The sequence below is a fragment of the Triturus cristatus genome, chromosome 6 (genome assembly GCF_964204655.1).
Source record: "Triturus cristatus chromosome 6, aTriCri1.1, whole genome shotgun sequence".
Taxonomy (NCBI): Eukaryota; Metazoa; Chordata; class Amphibia; order Caudata; family Salamandridae; genus Triturus; species Triturus cristatus.
In genome coordinates this window covers 62,766,877-62,785,806 of record NC_140589.1, presented here as the reverse complement: position 1 = coordinate 62,785,806, position 18,930 = coordinate 62,766,877, and the positions used below count along the sequence as shown (strand labels likewise).

The 18,930-nt window shown below is 49.6% G+C and overlaps 1 protein-coding gene across 1 annotated transcript in view; it reads left to right on the top strand.

Moving 5' to 3' along the window:
• DNAH8 (dynein axonemal heavy chain 8) overlaps positions 1-18,930 on the top strand; it is a 13,985,216-nt gene that overhangs the window by 1,602,010 nt on the left and 12,364,276 nt on the right. The window contains exon 12 of the mRNA XM_085610239.1: positions 8,679-8,825. Within this exon, the coding sequence (XP_085466365.1) occupies positions 8,679-8,825 (147 nt within the window). The remainder of the gene's footprint in view (positions 1-8,678; positions 8,826-18,930) is intronic.

Below are 18,930 nucleotides of genomic sequence, written 5' to 3'. Positions count from 1 at the left end.
AGAGTGGGAGTTGGGCCTCAAGAGATTAGATTATCCTGAACCTGCAACTTGAACAGAAACTCTGGACCTTCGACATTCGACGAAAGAAGAAGTGAAGAATCTCCCTTGTGGCCAAGGAGTGGCTACCCTGTGCAAACAGGCACCATCAAGAGACTACCCTTTGCTTTGCCCACTTTCTTTGAGGAACCGACTGCAGAGCCCGACCAGAGCCTTGACTTCCAGACTTCTCCGACCCTGATCCACATCCACAGCAAAGCTGAGATCCGTGGAGGCGACGAGCGACGTGGGACCGGCTACCTGGGAAAAGTGGCTAGTAACTTAAAGCGCAGCTTCTGAGGCACCCTCGAAGTTGTGCACCGGGGATTGAGAAGCCCCAACCCCAAGCACCATCTGCACCGAAGATCAGCCCCCCACACTCCACGAGTCCTGCGTGGGGCCCTTCTGCATTTTCCTGCTTGCTGCGTCTGTCCGGTTGCTTGCCCGCTGGCTAGTGGCCTTTGTGACGACGCACCCTGAAATCTTCTGCGCTGGTTTGGCTCCTCCAGACTGGCTCCCGCTTCTCTGCAAAGAAGAAGCACCCCAGACCTTCCTGGTCTGCACCAGAAGCAAGTCCTCCGTTCTTCGTGGGTTCAGCTTGCCAAGGCTTGGTGAGTCCTAGTCCAACTTCGACGCCGCCGACAGCAAGAGCCTTCGTGGGACAGCTCGCCTCCTGGTCCTGGTCGTCCTCGACGCTTCCTGGTCCTCCTGGCTGCAGCGACAAGCTTCACCTTCACCTGCAATCTTCACGACATCGCCTGGTTCCTTCCTGGTTCCACGTGGTCACTGGCTAGTGACCTTGACTCTGTCCCTTCTGCTTGCAGGTCTCCTCTCTTCTTGATCCCAGCCTTGGGATCCACCGGACACTCTTCACTGACTGCCTGTCAGCATCTTTCTTCAGGCATCCATAGGAGTCGACGACGAAAACCGACGCATCTTTACTCCTATGCACCCGCAGCCTGTGGGCTAGGTAACTTGGGTACTCCGGTGCTCATCAGGATAGTGACTATCCTAGTGTCTAGTTTTCCAGTCTCAACTTCCTAGCTACTCCGGAAGTGTCCTAAATCTATCGTTTTCTAAACTGTACTATTGCTAGTGACTTCTACGCATTACGCGTGAGTGTTTTTACTCTGCACACGAATCCCGTGGGCCTCCCACTTCCTAACTAACGCTAGTGTAGTGTAGCCCCAGCGATTCCCTAGGCCTAGGCCTATTCTATTTCCGTGACAGTGGTCCTTATACCACTTACTTAGTATATGGTTTGCGTGGCCCCTAGGGCCTAACTGTATTACTTACCTGTGTGACTTAATGTATGCTTAAATAAGACTGTGTTGTACTTACCTCTAATCTCATAAAGAGTGCTGAGGGTTTGACTAGAATAAATACACTTTATTTTATATATATATCTGTTGTGGTGTCCTTTCATTTGGTATTCAAGGGATTATATATGGTACCCGCAGCCCGTGGGCTAGGTAACTTGGGTACTTCAGTGCTCACAAGGGTATTGACTATCCTAGGGTCTAGTTTCCGAGTCTCGACTTTCTAGCTATACCAGAAGTGTCCTAACACTGCTCAATTCTGAACTGTACTATTTCTATCGATTATACGCATTACGCGTGAGTGTTTCCACTCTGCACCTGAATCCCGTGGGCCTCCCCCTTCCTAACTTTGGGTAGTATAGTGTAGCCCCAGCGATTCCCTAGGCCTATCCTATTTCCGTGACAGTGGTCCTTATACCACTTACTTAGTATATGGTTTGCGTGGCCTCTAGGGCCTAACTGTATTACTTACCTGTGTGACTTAATGTATGCTTAAATAAGACTGTGTTGTACTTACCTCGAATCCCATAAAGAGTGCTGAGGGTATTTTAACTAGAATAAATACATTCTATTTTTATAATATATCTGTTGTGGTGTCCTTTCATTTGGTATTCAAGGGGTTACAAATGGTATAACAGCTGGCTTCACATGCCATTCAGAGTTTAGCCTAAGACTGCTCTTGTCCATGCTACCACTAGGATAGCTGGTCTATAAGGTTGACTTTACAACCAATCACCATAAGGGTTGCTTGGACTGATACAAGGTGTACACTAGAATTAGTGACATCATATATCAGGCCAACTTCTCACAGCGCTGACGTCAGTTCTTCTTTTTTCCGTGCCAGTAAGCGCCGATCCAGGAAGAGCTTACCCCTTAGTCACTTTTTGACTAACTTTTTCGTCTGTCGACTCGACTCTGGTGCCGGTAGGATGCCTGGTTTTAAAGCCTGTGACGCCTGTCATCGACTGATGTCGGTGATGGATCACCATCGCCGGTGCCTTTACTGCCTGGGGGCCGACCATGACGCGGAGTAGTGCCTCGATTGTCAGGCATTGACATCGAAAGCTAGGCGGGAGCGGTCCCGTAAGCTTCTCGAGCTTCGGCACTCGGCTCCGCGCCGCTCTCGGTCCCGGTCCAGGAGGAGGTCCAAGGACCGATCGCGGAGCCGCAGTCACCATCATCGCTCGTCGGGCTCGAAGTCTTCGGGTAAGTCGAAGCGATCCAAGAAGTCAAAGAGGCGACACCGCTCTTTGGAGCCGCATCCGTCCCCATACCCGCCGGTCCCTGGGACTGACGCGACTCCGGCGGAGGTCAGTGCCTTCCTCTCGGCCATGAGGAGCCTGGCTCCGCCGTCGACGCCTGCCGGCCTTCAGGCCCCGCGGGCTCGACTGGGCGACCTTGCGTGCCAGCGGCTCCGGCCCTGGCGCCTTCGGCGACTTCGGTCCCGACGCCACAGGTCCCCGAAGGATCCAGACCTGGATCTCTGCCGGCGCCGGTCGACCTCACGACACCTCCTCCGCCGACACCGATCCACCTCGGTCCGGGCCCGATGCCGGCGCGGCGCCGCTCGCCGCCGCATCAGACGCCGATGGATGAGCACTTCATTTAGCGCCCGGCTCCGATCCTTCCTCCTTCTTATCAGGAATCGGATGACGAGGGCGACTGGGAGGGGTCTGAGGACCCTCTGGCCAGACAGGCACAGCTTTCAAGGGACTGGGCAGACGAACTGGGGGATGCCAGTGGTCTGGATACCTCCCCGGACGCTGGTTTCATCTCTCCTCCGACTGTGGCCTCGGAGGAAGGTGCAGCTTTCACAGTGGTGCTGCGCAAAGTGGCCAAAGCCCTTGGGCTGGAGTTGCCTGCTGTGGCCGTGAGGACTAACATCCTCACAGAGGTGCTTCAACCGACAGCAAGCTCCACAGAGCCTCTGCTGCAGTTCAATGAGACCCTCACCGACATTCTGCAGGGCACTTGGTCCAAGCCCTCCACAGTTCCTCCTGTGGATCGGAACGTGTCCCGGCGCCATCGCCCTTCTCCGGGCGACCCCAGTTTCCTCTCCCAACATCCCACCCCCGAGAGTCTGGTTATCCAGGCCTCAACCTCCCAATCCTCCTTCCCGTCCGCTCCTCCAGATCGAGAATCCAAGAGGTTGGAACAGTTTGGCAAGAAGCTGTTCTCTTCACTCAGTTTGGGTTTGCGTTTTTTGAACACTGCTTGCCTCTTGGACCGTTTCTCCCACTCCCTGTGGGATGCGGTGGAGGACGTGCTGCTCGTGGGCCCGATTCACAGAACTAACTTAAGACAAAATTCTAAACTTACTACCATTTTCGTATTCACAGAAGGCACTTACTCATTTTGGTATTCACAGAAGACACTTACTCACTTCGGTATTCACAGAAGTTAGGAGTCCTAACTTTAGGACTCCTAAATGCCTAAACGGAGGAGGCCCGGACAAGACTCATCCTCGATTGCTGACTGGCGAGATGCAGCACGGCACGCCATCAGGTGTGGACTTGACACTACGGACTCCCTGGGTAGGGCGATTTCCACCACGGTGGTGCTCCGGCGCCACGCCTGGCTGTGGTCCACGTCTTTTTCGGGGGATGTCCAGAGTACCCTCATGGATATGCCCTTTGATGGCGGATAGTGCGCTGGCTCGTTTCAAGGACTCCCGGGCTACGGCCAAGTCCTTGGGTCTCTCGGCCCCACGGCCGCAAACTTCCGCCTTTCGTCCCTTTCGTGGCCAAGGAAGGGGCGCTTCCTCACGTCCGCCCAGCCACCGGCCGCAGAACCAACCTGCATGCAGTCGCGGACGTGGATTCCGCTGAGGCGGTACTGGAGGACAACATGCCGGTCAGTCCACATCCACCCCGGCAGCATCCGCCTCAAAGCCCTCCTAGTCCACGCTTTCAGGCCCATTCCACGCCAGTGGGTGGCAGAGTTCGCCATCACCTGCTCCACTGGCGATCCATCACATCGGACAGGTGGGTGCTGCAAATCGTCCGAAGGGGCTACTCCCTCCCCTTCGAGACGACCCTCCAGCCATGCCACCGCAGTACCACCGTATGTCGGGGGATCACTTGAATCTTCTGCGAGAGGAAGTTTCGGCCCTCTTGGCCAAAGAGGCTGTCGAGCGTGTTCCTGGTCCAGAAGTAGGCCGTGGTTGCTATTCTATTCCCACTACTTTCTGGTTCCCAAGAAGGGCAAAGGGGGCCTACGCCCTATCTTGGACCTCAGGAGCATCAACGCCTTCCTCCGGAAGGAACGGTTCAAGATGCTGACTTTAGCTCAGGTTCTGGCTGCTCTAGACCCTGGAGACTGGAGACTGGATGGTAGCGTTGGACTTGCAGGATGCTTATTTTCACATCCCCGTCCTGCCGGCCCACCGGCGTTGCCTGCGGTTCACGGTGGGTCAGGAGCACTTTCAGTTCACCGTGCTCCCCTTTGGCCTCACCAGTGCCCCTCGGGTGTTCATGAAAGTGATGGCGGTGGTCGCAGCTCATCTGCGCAGATTAGGGGTTCCAGTCTTCCCTTATCTCGACGACTGGCTGTTGAAGGCTGGCTCGCCCCAGCAAGTTGTCTCCCACCTCCAGACTACGGCCGACCTCCTGCATTCGCTGGGGTTCTCCATCAATGTGCCTAAGTCGCACCTGAGTCCCTCCCAGAAGCTCCTCTTTATCGGAGCGGTTCTAGATTCGGCGCAGTTCTGGGCCTATCCTCCGGAGCAGCGGGTCCGGGATATTCAGGCTCTGATTCCCATCTTTCAGCCTCTATCCTGGGTTTCGGTCAGGTTGGTGCTGCGGCTTCTGTGGCTGATGGCCTCCTGCATCCTGTTGGTGCATTACGCCAGGTGGCGAATGCGGGCTCTGCAGTGGGGGCAACCTGTCCGACCATGTCTTGATCTCAGAGGGCACTGCAAAACAGTTGCAGTGGTGGCTCACGAACCGCGATTGGGTCAGCGGCAGATCCCTCTCCCTACCCCAACCGAAGCACGTAGTAGTGACGGATGCGTCCCTCCTGGGATGGGGAGGCCATATGGGAGAGGCGGAGATCAGAGGACTCTGGTCTCCGGCAGAGATTCATCTCCATATCAACCTTTTGGAGCTGAGAGCGATCCGGCTTGCACTGAAAGCCTTCCTTCCCTCTGTCCGGGGAAGTGTCGTGCAGGTGTTCACGGACAACACCACCGCCATGTGGTTATGCATCAAACAGGTCGGGGTGGTGTCGTGGACCCTTTGTCAGGAGGCTCTGCGCCTCTGGACATGGCTGGAACACCAGGATATCATCCTGGTGGTTCAACATCTGGCGGGCTCTCTGAATGTCAGAGCAGACGAACTCAGCCGACGGTGCATGATGGATCACGAATGGCGTCCGAACTCGGACGTGGCGCAAGGTCTCTTTCTGCAGTGGGGAGAGCCTTGGTTAGATCTATTCGCCACCGAAGAGAACGCGCAATGTCAGCAGTTCTGCCCTCTGGAATTTCCAAGGCGGCACTCGCTCGGAGACGCTTTTCGTCACGAGTGGAGTTGCGGTCTGTTGTACGCCTTTCCGCCTATACCACTTCTGCCCAGAGTGCTGAAGAAGATCAGGCGCGACCGGGCCCAAGTCATCTTAGTGGCTCCGGATTGGGCACGAATGTACTGGTATCCCGAGCTACTCAGTATGTCAATCAATCCCCTGATATGATTGCCTCTTCAGGAGGACCTTCTGTCACAGCAGCAGGGGACGGTCCTCCACCCGAACCTCTCCAGCCTCCACCTCCATGCGTGGAGATTGAGCGGCGACAGTTGATGCCATTTGACTTGCCTCCTGAAGTCTGTGACGTTATTCTGGCAGCCAGGCGTCCCTCCACTAAGACGGTATACGCCTGCCGGTGTAACAAATTTGTGGCATGGTGCACAGTAAAGGCTGTGGATCCCCTTTCAGCCCCTCTTTCTGAGGTTCTTCTCCTTTCCTTGGCCCAGCAGGGATCTGCTCTGGGCACCTTGAAAGGTTATCTTTCTGCAATCTCTGCTTTCTTACGGCTTCCTGATCAGCCTTCTCTTTTCAAGTCCCCTGTTGTTTTACGTTTTCTCAAAGGCATTACTCACATGTTCCCTCCTGTCCCCTTCGTAATGCCTCAGTGGGATTTGAATCTTGTCTTGACCTTTCTGATGTGCGCTCCCTTTGAGCCTCTTCCCAATTGTCCCATTCGTCTTCTGACCCTTAAAACTGCTTTCCTGGTAGCTATCACCTCGGCTAGAGGGGTGAGTGAGCTCCAGGCTTTGTCATCTAAGCCTCCTTTCCTTTTGGTTCATCCGGACAAGGTTGTCCTCCGGACTCGTCCTTCTTTTCTACCAAAGTGGTGACCCCCTTTCACATCAGGCAATCTGTCACGTTGCCCACCTTCTTTCCGCCTCCGCATCCTTCGAAGGAGGAAGAGAGGCTCCACCGTCTGGACCCAAAACGGGTGCTGTCTTTTTATTTGGACCGCACCAAACAGTTCCGGGTGGACGACCAACCCTTTGTTGGCTACGTTGGTGTTAAGAAGGGGCGGGCAGTACACAAACGAACCATCTCATGGTGGGTCGTTTTGTGTATTAAGATTTGTTACTCCTTGGCAAAAAAGGACCCTCCTGTTGGGCTGAGAGCCCATTCCACCCGGACCACAGCGGCTACTACTGCCCTGGGACAGGGAGTTCCCTTGTCTGTCAGGCGGCGAAGTGGGCTTCACTGCACACGTTTGCCATGCACTATTGCCTGGACAGCCAAGTCCGGAGAGATGGCTACTTTGGCCGTTCTGTGAGACATTAGTTAGTTAGATTCCTCACCGACCCACCCAGCCTCCCCGTTCTGCGAACTGACATCTAGGGTTAAGGCTATCCTTTTCAGGACCCTAGATTTTTTGGCACCAGTGTCGGTCTCTTGCATGGCTCTGCGTTCCTGGCGTGGAAAGCTATGTACAAGAACTGACGTCAGCGCGCGAGGGCGGCGTCTATGTACTCCGACAACTTCATTCCGGCGCACGACGCCAACGACGGACGCGGAGCCGCAGACGACGCCTAGCGACGCGCAAGGGGTATTGCTACAAAAATCTTTCCGTATCCAGCCTGACGCCTAGGGATATTCTAAGGTGAGGAATCTAACTAACTAATGTTTCTTACAGATACATCGTTACCGAAGGTAAGTAACTTGTTCGTCAATGCGCGAGGGTGGCATCTAAGTAGATACCGTAACGTAATTCGGGCAACCACGACGCCAACGACGAATGCGGAGTCGACCGACGCCTCCTATCGGCGCACAGAGGTATTGCTGAGGAAAAAATTCGCTGGATCCAGTCTGACGCCTGGGGTAATTCTAAGGTGAGGAATCCATAACTAATCAATGTCACGTACAGATATATTGTTACCGACGGTAACTTGTTCAACGATACCCGAGACCACACAGAACTTTCAAACCTTTAGAGACAACCGCCAAGTTAGCCTCCTTTTTCTTCTTTTTTCTCTTTTTCCTTGTCTATGCCAAGACTGTTCTCCTATTTTAACAATGAATTTTTAGTCCCTGCTGGCCCACACCCTTCACCAGATAAATTATGCCACCAGAAAATTGTGTACATTTAATATCTGGGACACTATGCCTTAATGAAATTTAGAAACATTATAGTTTTTTAAAATTGTTTATTTACAGCTCATCTTTTTAAAAATATTTTTACATATATAAAAAGTATTTTCTAATTGTAATGATTTTAAATGATCAAACAATAAAGACAAATTCAGAGTGCCAAAGCACATTCAAGCAAAAACAGACAAACAATAAAAGCAGTCAAGCAGAGTGCTCGTGCTGCTGAACACGTTTTATAGCCAAAGCACATTCAAGCAAAAAAAAAAAAAAAGCACTCAAGCAGAGGGCCCGTCCCTGCTCGTCACCTCTGCAATACTCCATGGGAGTTAACTTGTATGGAAAGGTGGGACATTTAACACATATCAGCCATTACCACAGTCACATTTTTAAATGACACATAGATAAGCCAATCCTACCCAATGGAGGAGTCAAACTCCAAAGTAGATACAACAGTGCGCCTACAGCGCAAACGCTGTTTAGGCTTGACCAAGAAAAGAAAGCCTCCTGTGCCAGAATCAGCCAATCGTCGACAGATGGACTGGGTAGGGAGTGCGGGTGTTAGACATTGGCCCTCTTTTGCACTTGAGTTAAAAAAAATTAGGCTTCATATATGTGTTAAACTATTATTCACAAAATTCTAATTAAATATAGTGCTTACCTGATTAGATTGAGAATATTACATTAGTATTTTCAGATATTTATTCCCATTTTGTTTTTTTGCAGGACTGCACATTCTTATTTAAAGAGTACCAGAGATGTTTCCATAGTACAAAGAAGCAGACTCTACAAGCAGCAGGGGAGAAAACCTTTGAAGTTTCTGAAATGTACATATTTGGGAAATTTGAAGCTTTCTGTAAACGGCTTGAAAAAGTATGTATGAACTTTTTAAAGTAGTCTTGTATTGAAACCAGCCACTGTACTTAAAAAAAGATCAATCTTTATGAAAAAAATCAGATAAGGTAATTGTCGATTTCAAATGTAAGTTAAACGGATAATGTCATGTGTAATGTAGTAGCCATGCAATACATGTACGAAAGTAGAGACATATTTGCACTAATAATTTCATGAATCAACCGGTTGCTTACTGATAAAAACATAGTGATATAATTTAGCAGTAAATACATTTTGTTAGTATAAAAGCCGGTTGTTAAGTACAGAAATCAATGGCTAAAATGTGTTGCTTCAGGACAAATGTAGAAATCAGTGCTTGCAAACTGCTCCTTTAAGATCCTTAGTCTGTGTATAGCCTGAGTATTTTTTGTCCCCATGTTTGCTTGCTTTGGCTGTATGCATATTGCTCAATAAAGGTCTGCAAAGAATGAGCATGCTCTTTTGATACATTTTAAATAAATGTTTTCTTAGCTTGTGAAAATATTTTGCTGTTTGGAAGGAAAAGTCCTTCGCAAGGTTATGAATGTGTGTGTACCCATGCCCTGATTGCCCAACTGTAATGGGTTTTTTTTTGTGAACATTTTTATTATTGGCATCGAACATAGCTGATTACAACCGCATACTATTTTTGGTTCTTATATATACAAGGTAATGCCATAGAGTGAACAGAGTATATAAGTACTTTCGCTTAACCACCTCCCCCTTGAGATTCGCGTGTGCAGTATATAAAATTCTTCCATGTATAACGTTAGATATAGTTGTCAGTCACTCAGTTCCAGATCAGTTTCTTCAGGTGGAGGGGCACATATGTTCCCTCAAAATGTGTTCCATTTCCCCCACACTCTCGCATCCATTTTTCGGGGACACCCTCTATGAATAATTATTGCATTTTCCGCCACCATAGCACTGTCTAGGTCTCGACACCACTGTTGATGAGAGGGGACCGTCTGTGCTCCCCAATGTTGAGCTAAATTCCGTTTGGCCAGTGTGATACCCAGGGTCGCCCATTCCTGCTGCGCGTGGTTAAGGTCTGTTGACTCCCACACATTGAGCAGGCATCTCCATGGTTCAGGGGGGACATTAAAGCCACACACTCGAGTGATCATAGCCATGACTGCCCTCCAATATTGTGCAATGTGGGGACAATCCCATAATGTGTGGTGAAAGGTGCCCGCCAGCCCACAACCGAAGACACAGTGGTGTGTCAGCCCTCCCTATTTTGTGGAGTGTGGTTCTGGTGAAGTGTGTTCTGAGAAATATTATAAGTTGCACGAGTTTTAGTCTGAAGGGATTGCCACCTCTCCAGGGGATGCTAGCGCCTCCTGCCAATCCTGCTCGTCCATCTGTCCCACCTCTGCTTGCCATTTTTCCCTAAGGTTTTGTGTGGGATCTTTCTGATGATTAACCAATTTGCGATATGTTAGAGAAATTGCTTTTTTGGTTAGATTGTCCGTTAGTAAACGATCCTAGAGTGGCGAGGACTTGGGGAGATCAGTTCCCGGGGGTATGGCGGGTATGGTGCGTGCGTAATTTGCATGTATCGGTATTGCTCCGTCCCTGCCATTTGATACGTTACCTGTAGCTGAGCAAAAGTGACCACCCCTCCTTTTTCCACAGGTCCCCAACCTTGGATATGCCTATTAGATCCCAACGGGAGAAACCCTTACTTGTGCGCAGCTTTCCCAGCCTAGGGGTGTCCCAGAGGGGAGTGTGTTGCCTTATTACTCCCTCCCAACCAAGCGCACGCAGTGCCATAAACCAGACGTGGACAGAGTGCGCCGTGGGGCCGATTAGTGTGTGTTTCTGAGATTTATTATACAGTGCGCCCAGGGTTCCGTCCAAGCCAAGAGTGTGTCTATCCATACGCAATCCTGGCTCATCTTGTGGAGCGTGGAGCCATTGATTAACCACTATGAGCTGGGAGGCCCAATAGTATAGCTGAATGTTGGGCAGGGCGATTCCGCCATCGTACCGACCCCGTATTAGCTTTCACATTGCTATGCAGCGAGGCTTCCCTTCCCACAGGAGGCAGCCCACCTCTGCCTCAATGGACTTGAAGTAGGAGTGAGAGACTGGGAAGGGTGTGTTTTGCAGTGCGTATAAAAACCTGGGGAGAGCCATCATTTTAAACCGGGCCACTCTCCCCAATAGTGTCAATGGCAAGGAGCATTTCAAGTCACTGCGGAGCCTTTTCGAGGGTGGCAGTAGATTACGCTCGAAGAATTTTGTGTGGTGCGGCGTGATGTGTATGCCCAGGTATTTGAACCCATCTTCCGTGATCTGTACCACAACCCCTCCCCCCCCGGGGCAAGCGTGGAGGAGGGCCCCTCAGTATATATAACACTGATTTCACCCAGTTAATGGTATATCCAGAGACTCTACCGTAGGACTTGCAGATGTCAAGCAGGCAAGAGAGGGACCGTCTAGGGTCCGCCATGTATAGCAAGATGTCGTCCGCATAGAGGGAGATGCGGTCCTCCCACCCCTCCGCCCACTTCAGCCCGCGTATTACTGGATCCCTCCTTATCCACTCCGCCAATGGCTCGAGCACCAAAGCAAACAGTAGGGGGGAAAGGGGACATCCCTGTCTGGTCCCACACCCCAAGGGAAAGTCCTCCGAGAGCCGCCCATTGACCACTACATGTGCCAGTGGTTGTGCGTACAGCAGCTGAATCCAGGCACAAAATTTGGGCCCGAAACCAAAGTGCCGCAACACCGCAAAGAGAAAGGGCCATTCCACTTGGTCGAAGGCCATACTGGCGTCTAATGAGAGAATGACCGCCTCTTCCTGACTGGTGGGCACCCGCGCCAGCACGCCATGAAGTCTCCGGAGGTTCTTCGCCATATTCCTACCCGGCATAAAGCCGGATTGGTCAGGGTGCACTAGGGTTGAGAGATAGGGCTGTGGCCTAGCCACCAGCGCCTTCGCTAGTATTTTCGCTTCCGTGTTGAGGAGTGAAATTGGTCGATAGGAGGTGCACTCCTGTGGGAGGTTACCTGGTTTTAGGATCACTATAAGTGTTTCTACCTGTTGGTCCCTAGTGAGTGTTCCCACCTCCAGGCTGGCCTCGTACATTCTCAGAAGACTTGGCACAAGAGTGTCCGCCTCTTTTTTGTACAGCTCCACGGGAACACCATTGTGACCCAGTGCCTTCCCTGGCTGGAGCCCTCTAATGGCTACAGTGATTTAATCTATCATGAGATCTGCCTCCAACGCCTGTACGTCCTGTGGTGTCAGCCCCGGCCATCGTATGTCTCTGAGGAAGGCCAAATTCTCCTCCACGGATGTCGTTGCGATGGGAGTGTATATTTTTTGTAGTGGTGTGCAAATGCAGTGACTATGTCGTGTGGGTCCGTTACCATTTCCCGGGTGGGTAATTGGAGTTGTACTACCCAGCGACTAGCCCGTTCCTTTTTATCTAACCAGGCCAGGAGTTTGCCGGCCTTGTCCCCAACTTCATAGATGGTCTGCTGTGTTTTTGTGACTCGTGCCTTAGCTTTCTCCCATGCATGGTCTCTGTATGCTTGTTTTGCAAGGCCCAGTGTGTGGGCCGTGACATCATTGGGTTCTGTTGTGTGCGCGCTCTCTGCCTACCTAACTGCCTGTCCTAGTTTCCACACCTGCTGTGCTTTGTCCCGTTTGTGGGCCGTGATCAAGGAGATAGCTTGTCCGCGGAGGACCGTTTTATATGCTTCCCATAGGATGATGGGAGAGGCCACTGATTGTACATTTTCCTGGAAATAGTGCCCCGAGGTCTTGTGAAGGCCCTTCCCTATGTGCGGGTCCTTAAGGTACCCAGGGTATATAGGATATGTGCGTCTCCTCCCCGTGAGGTGTGATGTGTATGTTACTAACACAGGGGAATGATCCGAAATACCTCTGGGGAGGTATTTGATCTCCAGTATTCTTTCTAGACCTGTTGAGGTAAGAATGTAGTCTATTCGGGATAGGCTATTGTGTGCGCCTGAGTGATACATTTATTGACGTTCTGTAGGGTAACGCGTACACCAGATGTCTACTAGCCCAAATGCGTCTATGAATTCCCGGAGGTGCGACAAACCTGTTCCCTGATCTCTTGGAGGGTGTCTGTCCCATGCGGCCTCCAATGTGGCATTGAAGTCGCCTCCTATGATTAGTTCCCCGGGACGTAATGCAAGCAGGAATTTACCAAGGGCCGGGAGGGCGAGCGTGTGAAGCGCCGGAGGGATATACACTGAGACGAAGTTGTATGCGCGCCCCTTCCATTGACAGGAATTTGCTGTGAAGCGTCCCTGATCGTCTGTCCATATCCCGGATATCACAAGAGGGCAGCTTTTTCGGATCAGGATCCCCACCCCCCCTGGAAACAGATGTAAATTCGGAGTGTGCCACCATTTTAAAGCCCCATCTATCCTATGCTTTAGTGGCTGTACCCACCGGGTGTGACTCTTGTATGAGGGTGACTGACGGAGCATGTCTCTTAAAATGTTGTAGCACCAGTCCCCTCTTTATTTTGTTGCACAGGCCATTCACATTCCAGGATATTACGATTAGGGGAGAGCTTGGTGCATTTGTGTTATCCGGCTGCGAGCATGGGGTGTCAGGTTTTATGTCCCCTTGGGTATGAGAGCGGTTGTGCGACATCGAAGCACTTATAGTGGTGTACTAACTCTGTCATGCAAAAACCTTGTGACAAACTGTATCAGCTGTAGATGTTCTCATATAATTAACTTGAAATTAACAAACGTAAAAAAAAATTGATCCCCTCCCTCCACCCCCCTCCCTGCTCCCCTGCTGGACGGATTCCCAACCACCTGCCATCCCAACAGTGCAGAGTGCTTCAATCCCATAAACAGTACATGCGCGCGGGGGGAGTGAAGTCCGAGAAGCGCCATGAGAGTCCCCCTGCTCAAAGACATTTCGATTAGGTTAAGTTCGTATCAGTTTGCGTCTCATCGGGTGTCCATTGTAGGGTCTCAATCTGCGCTCCAGACCAGCCTGCTCGGCCTTGTTGCCCAGTGCTGTCCATGTGCGGCTGTCAAGTCACGCTGAGGGCTTCAAGTAGATCCTTCTGTTTTTGTGAGACCCTGCTGCTGTGTGCTGCCTATCTTCATTTTCCAATCTCCGTCTGTGATGGGTCGTTTTCATCGCCTTCATCTCTTGGATCCTGCGAGGTGTCCCTCACCTGTTGTCGTTGTTGTTGTCTGCTTGTATGTCGTGATCCTCCTACCTGCCACCAGCCCTCAAACCATTCGTGGGCCTCCTCGGATGTATTGAAGAACCAAGTTTTTCCATCTGCCACCACCCGAAGATTTGCTGGGAACAGCATAGAGTAGGTGAATTCTCTGCGGCTGAGTTCCTTTTTTATGTCGAGGAAGCTTCTTCTCTGCTTGGTGACTGCCGCTGTGTAGTCTGGAAAAAAGAAGACCACTGAGTTCTCTATGCGCAGTGGCGGGGCAACTCGCGCTGTCTGCAGTATGGCGTCTCGGTTGCGGTAATTGAAAATACGAGCCAAGATGGGTCTGGGGGGAGCCCCGGGCTTGGGCCTGCCCTCCGGTACTCTATGCGCCCTCTCCACTTAGAAAGAACTTGAGAGTGCCCTTGGTTGGAGCCGTGTCTTGATGAGTCCTTCTATGTAGAGATCCATCGCTGGTCCTCCTTTGCTCTCCGGAACGCCCGTAATTCTGACATTGTTACGCCGGGAACGACCTTCTTGGTCATCGAACTTTGCCGCCATTAGCTTGTTTTCTGCTTCTAACTGGCTGACCTTCCGTTGCAGGGCGGTGGTGTCTTTGGTGAGAGTTGCCGTTACATTTTCGACGTCCGTTACTCTCGTGGCCATTTTCTGAAAATCGGCGCGGAGGAAGGAGACGTCCGCTGAGATTGATCACACAGTCTTCTGGACGCTGGTGGAGGCAGACATGATATCCTTTAGCGTGACTTCGGACTGACCGTCGGGCATGGGGGTCAGGTCTTTTGAGGCATTGCGTTCGGTCATGTCCGATAGGTCCTTAGAGAATGCATATTTGTCTAGTTTGAGCTGATGGGTCGTGCGCTGGCTTCTGCCCCCCATCAATATCTGACCGCCTGGACAATGCTGTGCCCCGTCCAAGCGCGGGGCAGTACTCGCCGCTGCCTGCCTTGTGACTATACGTCACGCGTGGCCTTTCGGTTTTCCTGTCACGCTGTGAAAGTAGTAGTAGTGGGAGCGTCAACCCAGGTCTCAGGCCCGGTCTGCGCGATTCTTCAGCGATCGTTGCGCCAGGGAGTGATCAGCATCTCATCAAACCCACTCGGGCCTGTCTAGGGGTGTTACTGGTCATGCAATCTTCCAACTTTGCAAATAAATACATAGGAAGTAGAAGAGATGTAAGCTTCAATAAACTCTCTGGTAAGATAAGTTATTTATACACCATTGAAAAGACAGTAAGTTAAAAAGGCACAGTAATTAAAAGTTATACATGTTAATGTTTGCAGTCCTGGTAGAAGAAGACGTAGCGGAACAGGCAGAATTTTGGAGCAGTCTCTTCTCTGTCCCCAACCCTTTCCCCCCTTAGGACGTACCTGCAATGGAGTACTAAAAAGCCTAGCAGGGTTGGTTCTGAGAAGGGCATTGGGACCTGGCGTCATTCTGCTCCTGTGTGGTTCAGACAGTAAATAAGTATTTAGATCCCGACAGAGTGAAGTGCCCACGTTGGTTAAAGCACCTGAGCAGAATGGCAGAAGGACTCGATTTAAAAATTGTGGGTGAGATTTGAGTAATATTCAAAGGGACTTGGAGGCAGTCATAGAGGAAAATAAAATACTAAGACAGGAGATAATAACCTTTAAAACGGGAGCACCAGTTTTGGGGTCTAGGCAAAGCATCACATCCTTTGAAACCCAGAGTCCAAACACCAGCATCTCGTCCTTTGCCCCCACACATCTAATCCACTCATTATCCCCAGTAATTCCTCTTGCCCCTCCACAGCAATTCAATAGAGACCCGGAGAAAACGCTATTTTTTTTTACCTAATGCTCTCTGCATTTTATGTGCCGCCCAACAATCTTCTCCGATGCTCAATCCTGAGTGGCGTTCATCCTGTCTTACCTTAGTGGGGACGCCGCCTCATGGTCCATGCCACTAGTAACCAAGGATGACCCAATTTTGTACAGTGTAGATGACTTCAAGAAGGAAAATTAGAGGCAACACAGGTAAGCAGAGTTGGACCTGTGGAAGCGAATAGAAAAACAACTCCAACAAATCACCAATTGGCAAACACACTACACGTCTCCTCTCCACATTTGGTTATGACTGTGACTTTAAGGTTTAGGGGTGTGGTTTGGACAGGAATCATCGTCATGGTGGATTCTGGGGCAACAGGTAATTTCTGCGACCACAAATTTGCTAGCCTGATCGGTTTACGAGCTATCAAGAAGGAGAAAAGTGAGAAGGTCAGAGCGGTGGATGGTACGGATTTAACTTCAGGGCCCATAACCAGTCATACAGAATTGGTACACATGACTACTGTCGAAGGACACCAAGAGACCTTGCAATTTAATTTAATAGACTCCCCCCAATTTCAACTGATTCTAGGTCTACCATGGCTAACGGAACACAACCCGTTAATTCAGTTCAGTTCAGTTCATACGTCTTTATTTCGATATTATTTCATCATAAAAGACATGCAATAAGACATTCCACTCATGACTAAAAAACTCCAGATGTCAAAATTACACATAATATTAAAAAATTGGAAAAATAGAATAAAATACATACAAGAGTTAATTAGCACAAATCATCACTAATAAGCGGAGTTTAAACATATTATACACAAAAAATAAAATTAAAAAGTAATTAAATTGTCGGTTAAAGATGTGTTAGAAATATGTACTTATTATAAGGGGCTATTTAGCCACTATTACAATGTTGACTGGCTCTAATAATCCATGTCCAACGCAGAAATTTTGCAACGGCTATGGCCACTGGGATCGATGTATTAGACCTTAAGAGCCATAATGCCTCCTGGCACACCCGAGTTTTCATGTTTTTACAGATGGGTTTGAGCCATTTTCCTCGGGGGGCTGAATAGGATGGGCAAACAAAAAATACATGGCCTATGGACTCTTTTTTGTCCCTACACCAAGGGCAGTACTCATTCGTCTGGCCACGCCATGTAGATGTAAAGGATCTCACTGGAAGTGACCCCACCCTAAACTGATGGTATCGTTTTCTGTCACAGCTCTTTATAATTACATCCCAATACTCCTCTAAAGAGGGAGTGAGCTTGTGTTCCAGTAATCTACCAGAAAGAGAAGTGGGATCAGACTGGACTATATGTTGATAACGCATAGTCGCCCAGTACTATTCTCTAAAATCCTTTTTTGAAGGGAAAATGCTATTGCCGGGATCCGACCATAACTGATCATGGCCCATGTTTACCAGTATCGATCTCACAATTCTAAACCAAGGGATGTTAGCAGATCCCAATATGGATCTAACATCTAATATCTCCTTTGCAAAAGTAGCAAGTTCAGGTGTTGACCAAATCCTGCTCCACAGAGCAACGGATCTAAATCGTGCCACTTCGTCAATGGGGTAACAACCCAGGTCTAGTAACAGGGGTTTCAAAGGACTAGATTGGGGCAGGCCAATTAAGTTACGTAGAAATTTATTTTGGACTTTAACCAAGGAGGACAAGTCTGAAGAGCCCCATAAATCTGCACCATACAGGATTGCTGAACTTATTTTAGCATTATAAATTCTTAATGCAGGACCAATCCTTTTGGTTGTAGAGGTTCTTTGTTCCTTGATTAAAGTACCAGATAGTTGGGCAAATTTCAGTGACTGGACATCAACCTGTGGTTTCCATCTTAACTTATTTTCAAGTACAATCCCTAAATATGTCATAACTTCCACCTGCTCTAGTTCGACACCGTTCATCCTAACGTGACCCTTCTGTGGCTTATTTCTAGTAAACACCATAAATTTTGTCTTGCTGACATTGACTTGAAGGTCGTTGTCTTTACAAAACTCCTCAAACTTATTTATGGCGAGTTTGAGCCCCTTTAGAGTCTTAGATAGGATGAGGGTATCATCCGCAAAGATGAGAAGTGGGAAATTAGTACCACCTAAAATAGGGGCATCAGTAGGAGTGTCTACGAAATACTGCACGACCCTGTTGAAGAATAACAAAAACAGTGTCGGTGCAAGGACACATCCCTGACGGACGCCACGGGTGACTGGAAACCTCTCTGTTATCTGTCCTTGCCTGCCCCATCTCACCTGGGCAAAGTTAACCTCGTGAAATCTTATTATTATATCCAGGAGTGCTGGCGGCATTCCCGAGTTTCTTAGGGCAGCCCATAGCTTTTCTCTTGGTACGAGGTCGAATGCAGACTTTAAGTCTACAAACGCTGCGTAAATAGTTCCACCGCCCAAAGTCACCACCTTCCAATATATAAGAAGGAATCTAAACACCTGATCAATTGTACTGACACCGGGTCTAAATCCTGCCTGCATAGGAGATAATATATTCTCGATCTCCATCCATTCAAGGATTTTAACCAACACCATCCTAGCTACAACTTTCTGAATTGAATCTATTAGACTTATAGGTCGATAATTTTCCGGGGCCGAACGATCCCCCTTCTTAAATATAGGTAAAATTTCCGCCCCACGCCATGAATCCGGGATTTGGGCACCACTTGCAATGGTATTAGCTATAAAAGTGATATAAGGGACCCAATTCATTAAATCAAATTTGAATAAGTCGGCCGGGATACAATCTATGCCAGGGGCTTTACCTGCTTTAATCAAACCCAGTGCAAACTCTGTATCTGTATTCTCAAAAACTATAGATGGACGGATCAGTGATTCACTTAAAGAAAGAGCAGGTAAGCCACACACAGTTTCTGGTTCACTGCCCCTAAACTGGTGCTCAAAATGTTCTACCCACACTTCTGGCGCAAAATTCGTCGGGATCTGGCAGTCCTGAACACTACCCCATTTGAGTAACTGCCAAAACTAGGTCTGGTCCTTTGACTTACTGGCTTCGTACAAATCCAGCCAATGCAAATCATCCCATTCTCTCCTTGACTCTCTTTGTACCTTTTTATACGCAA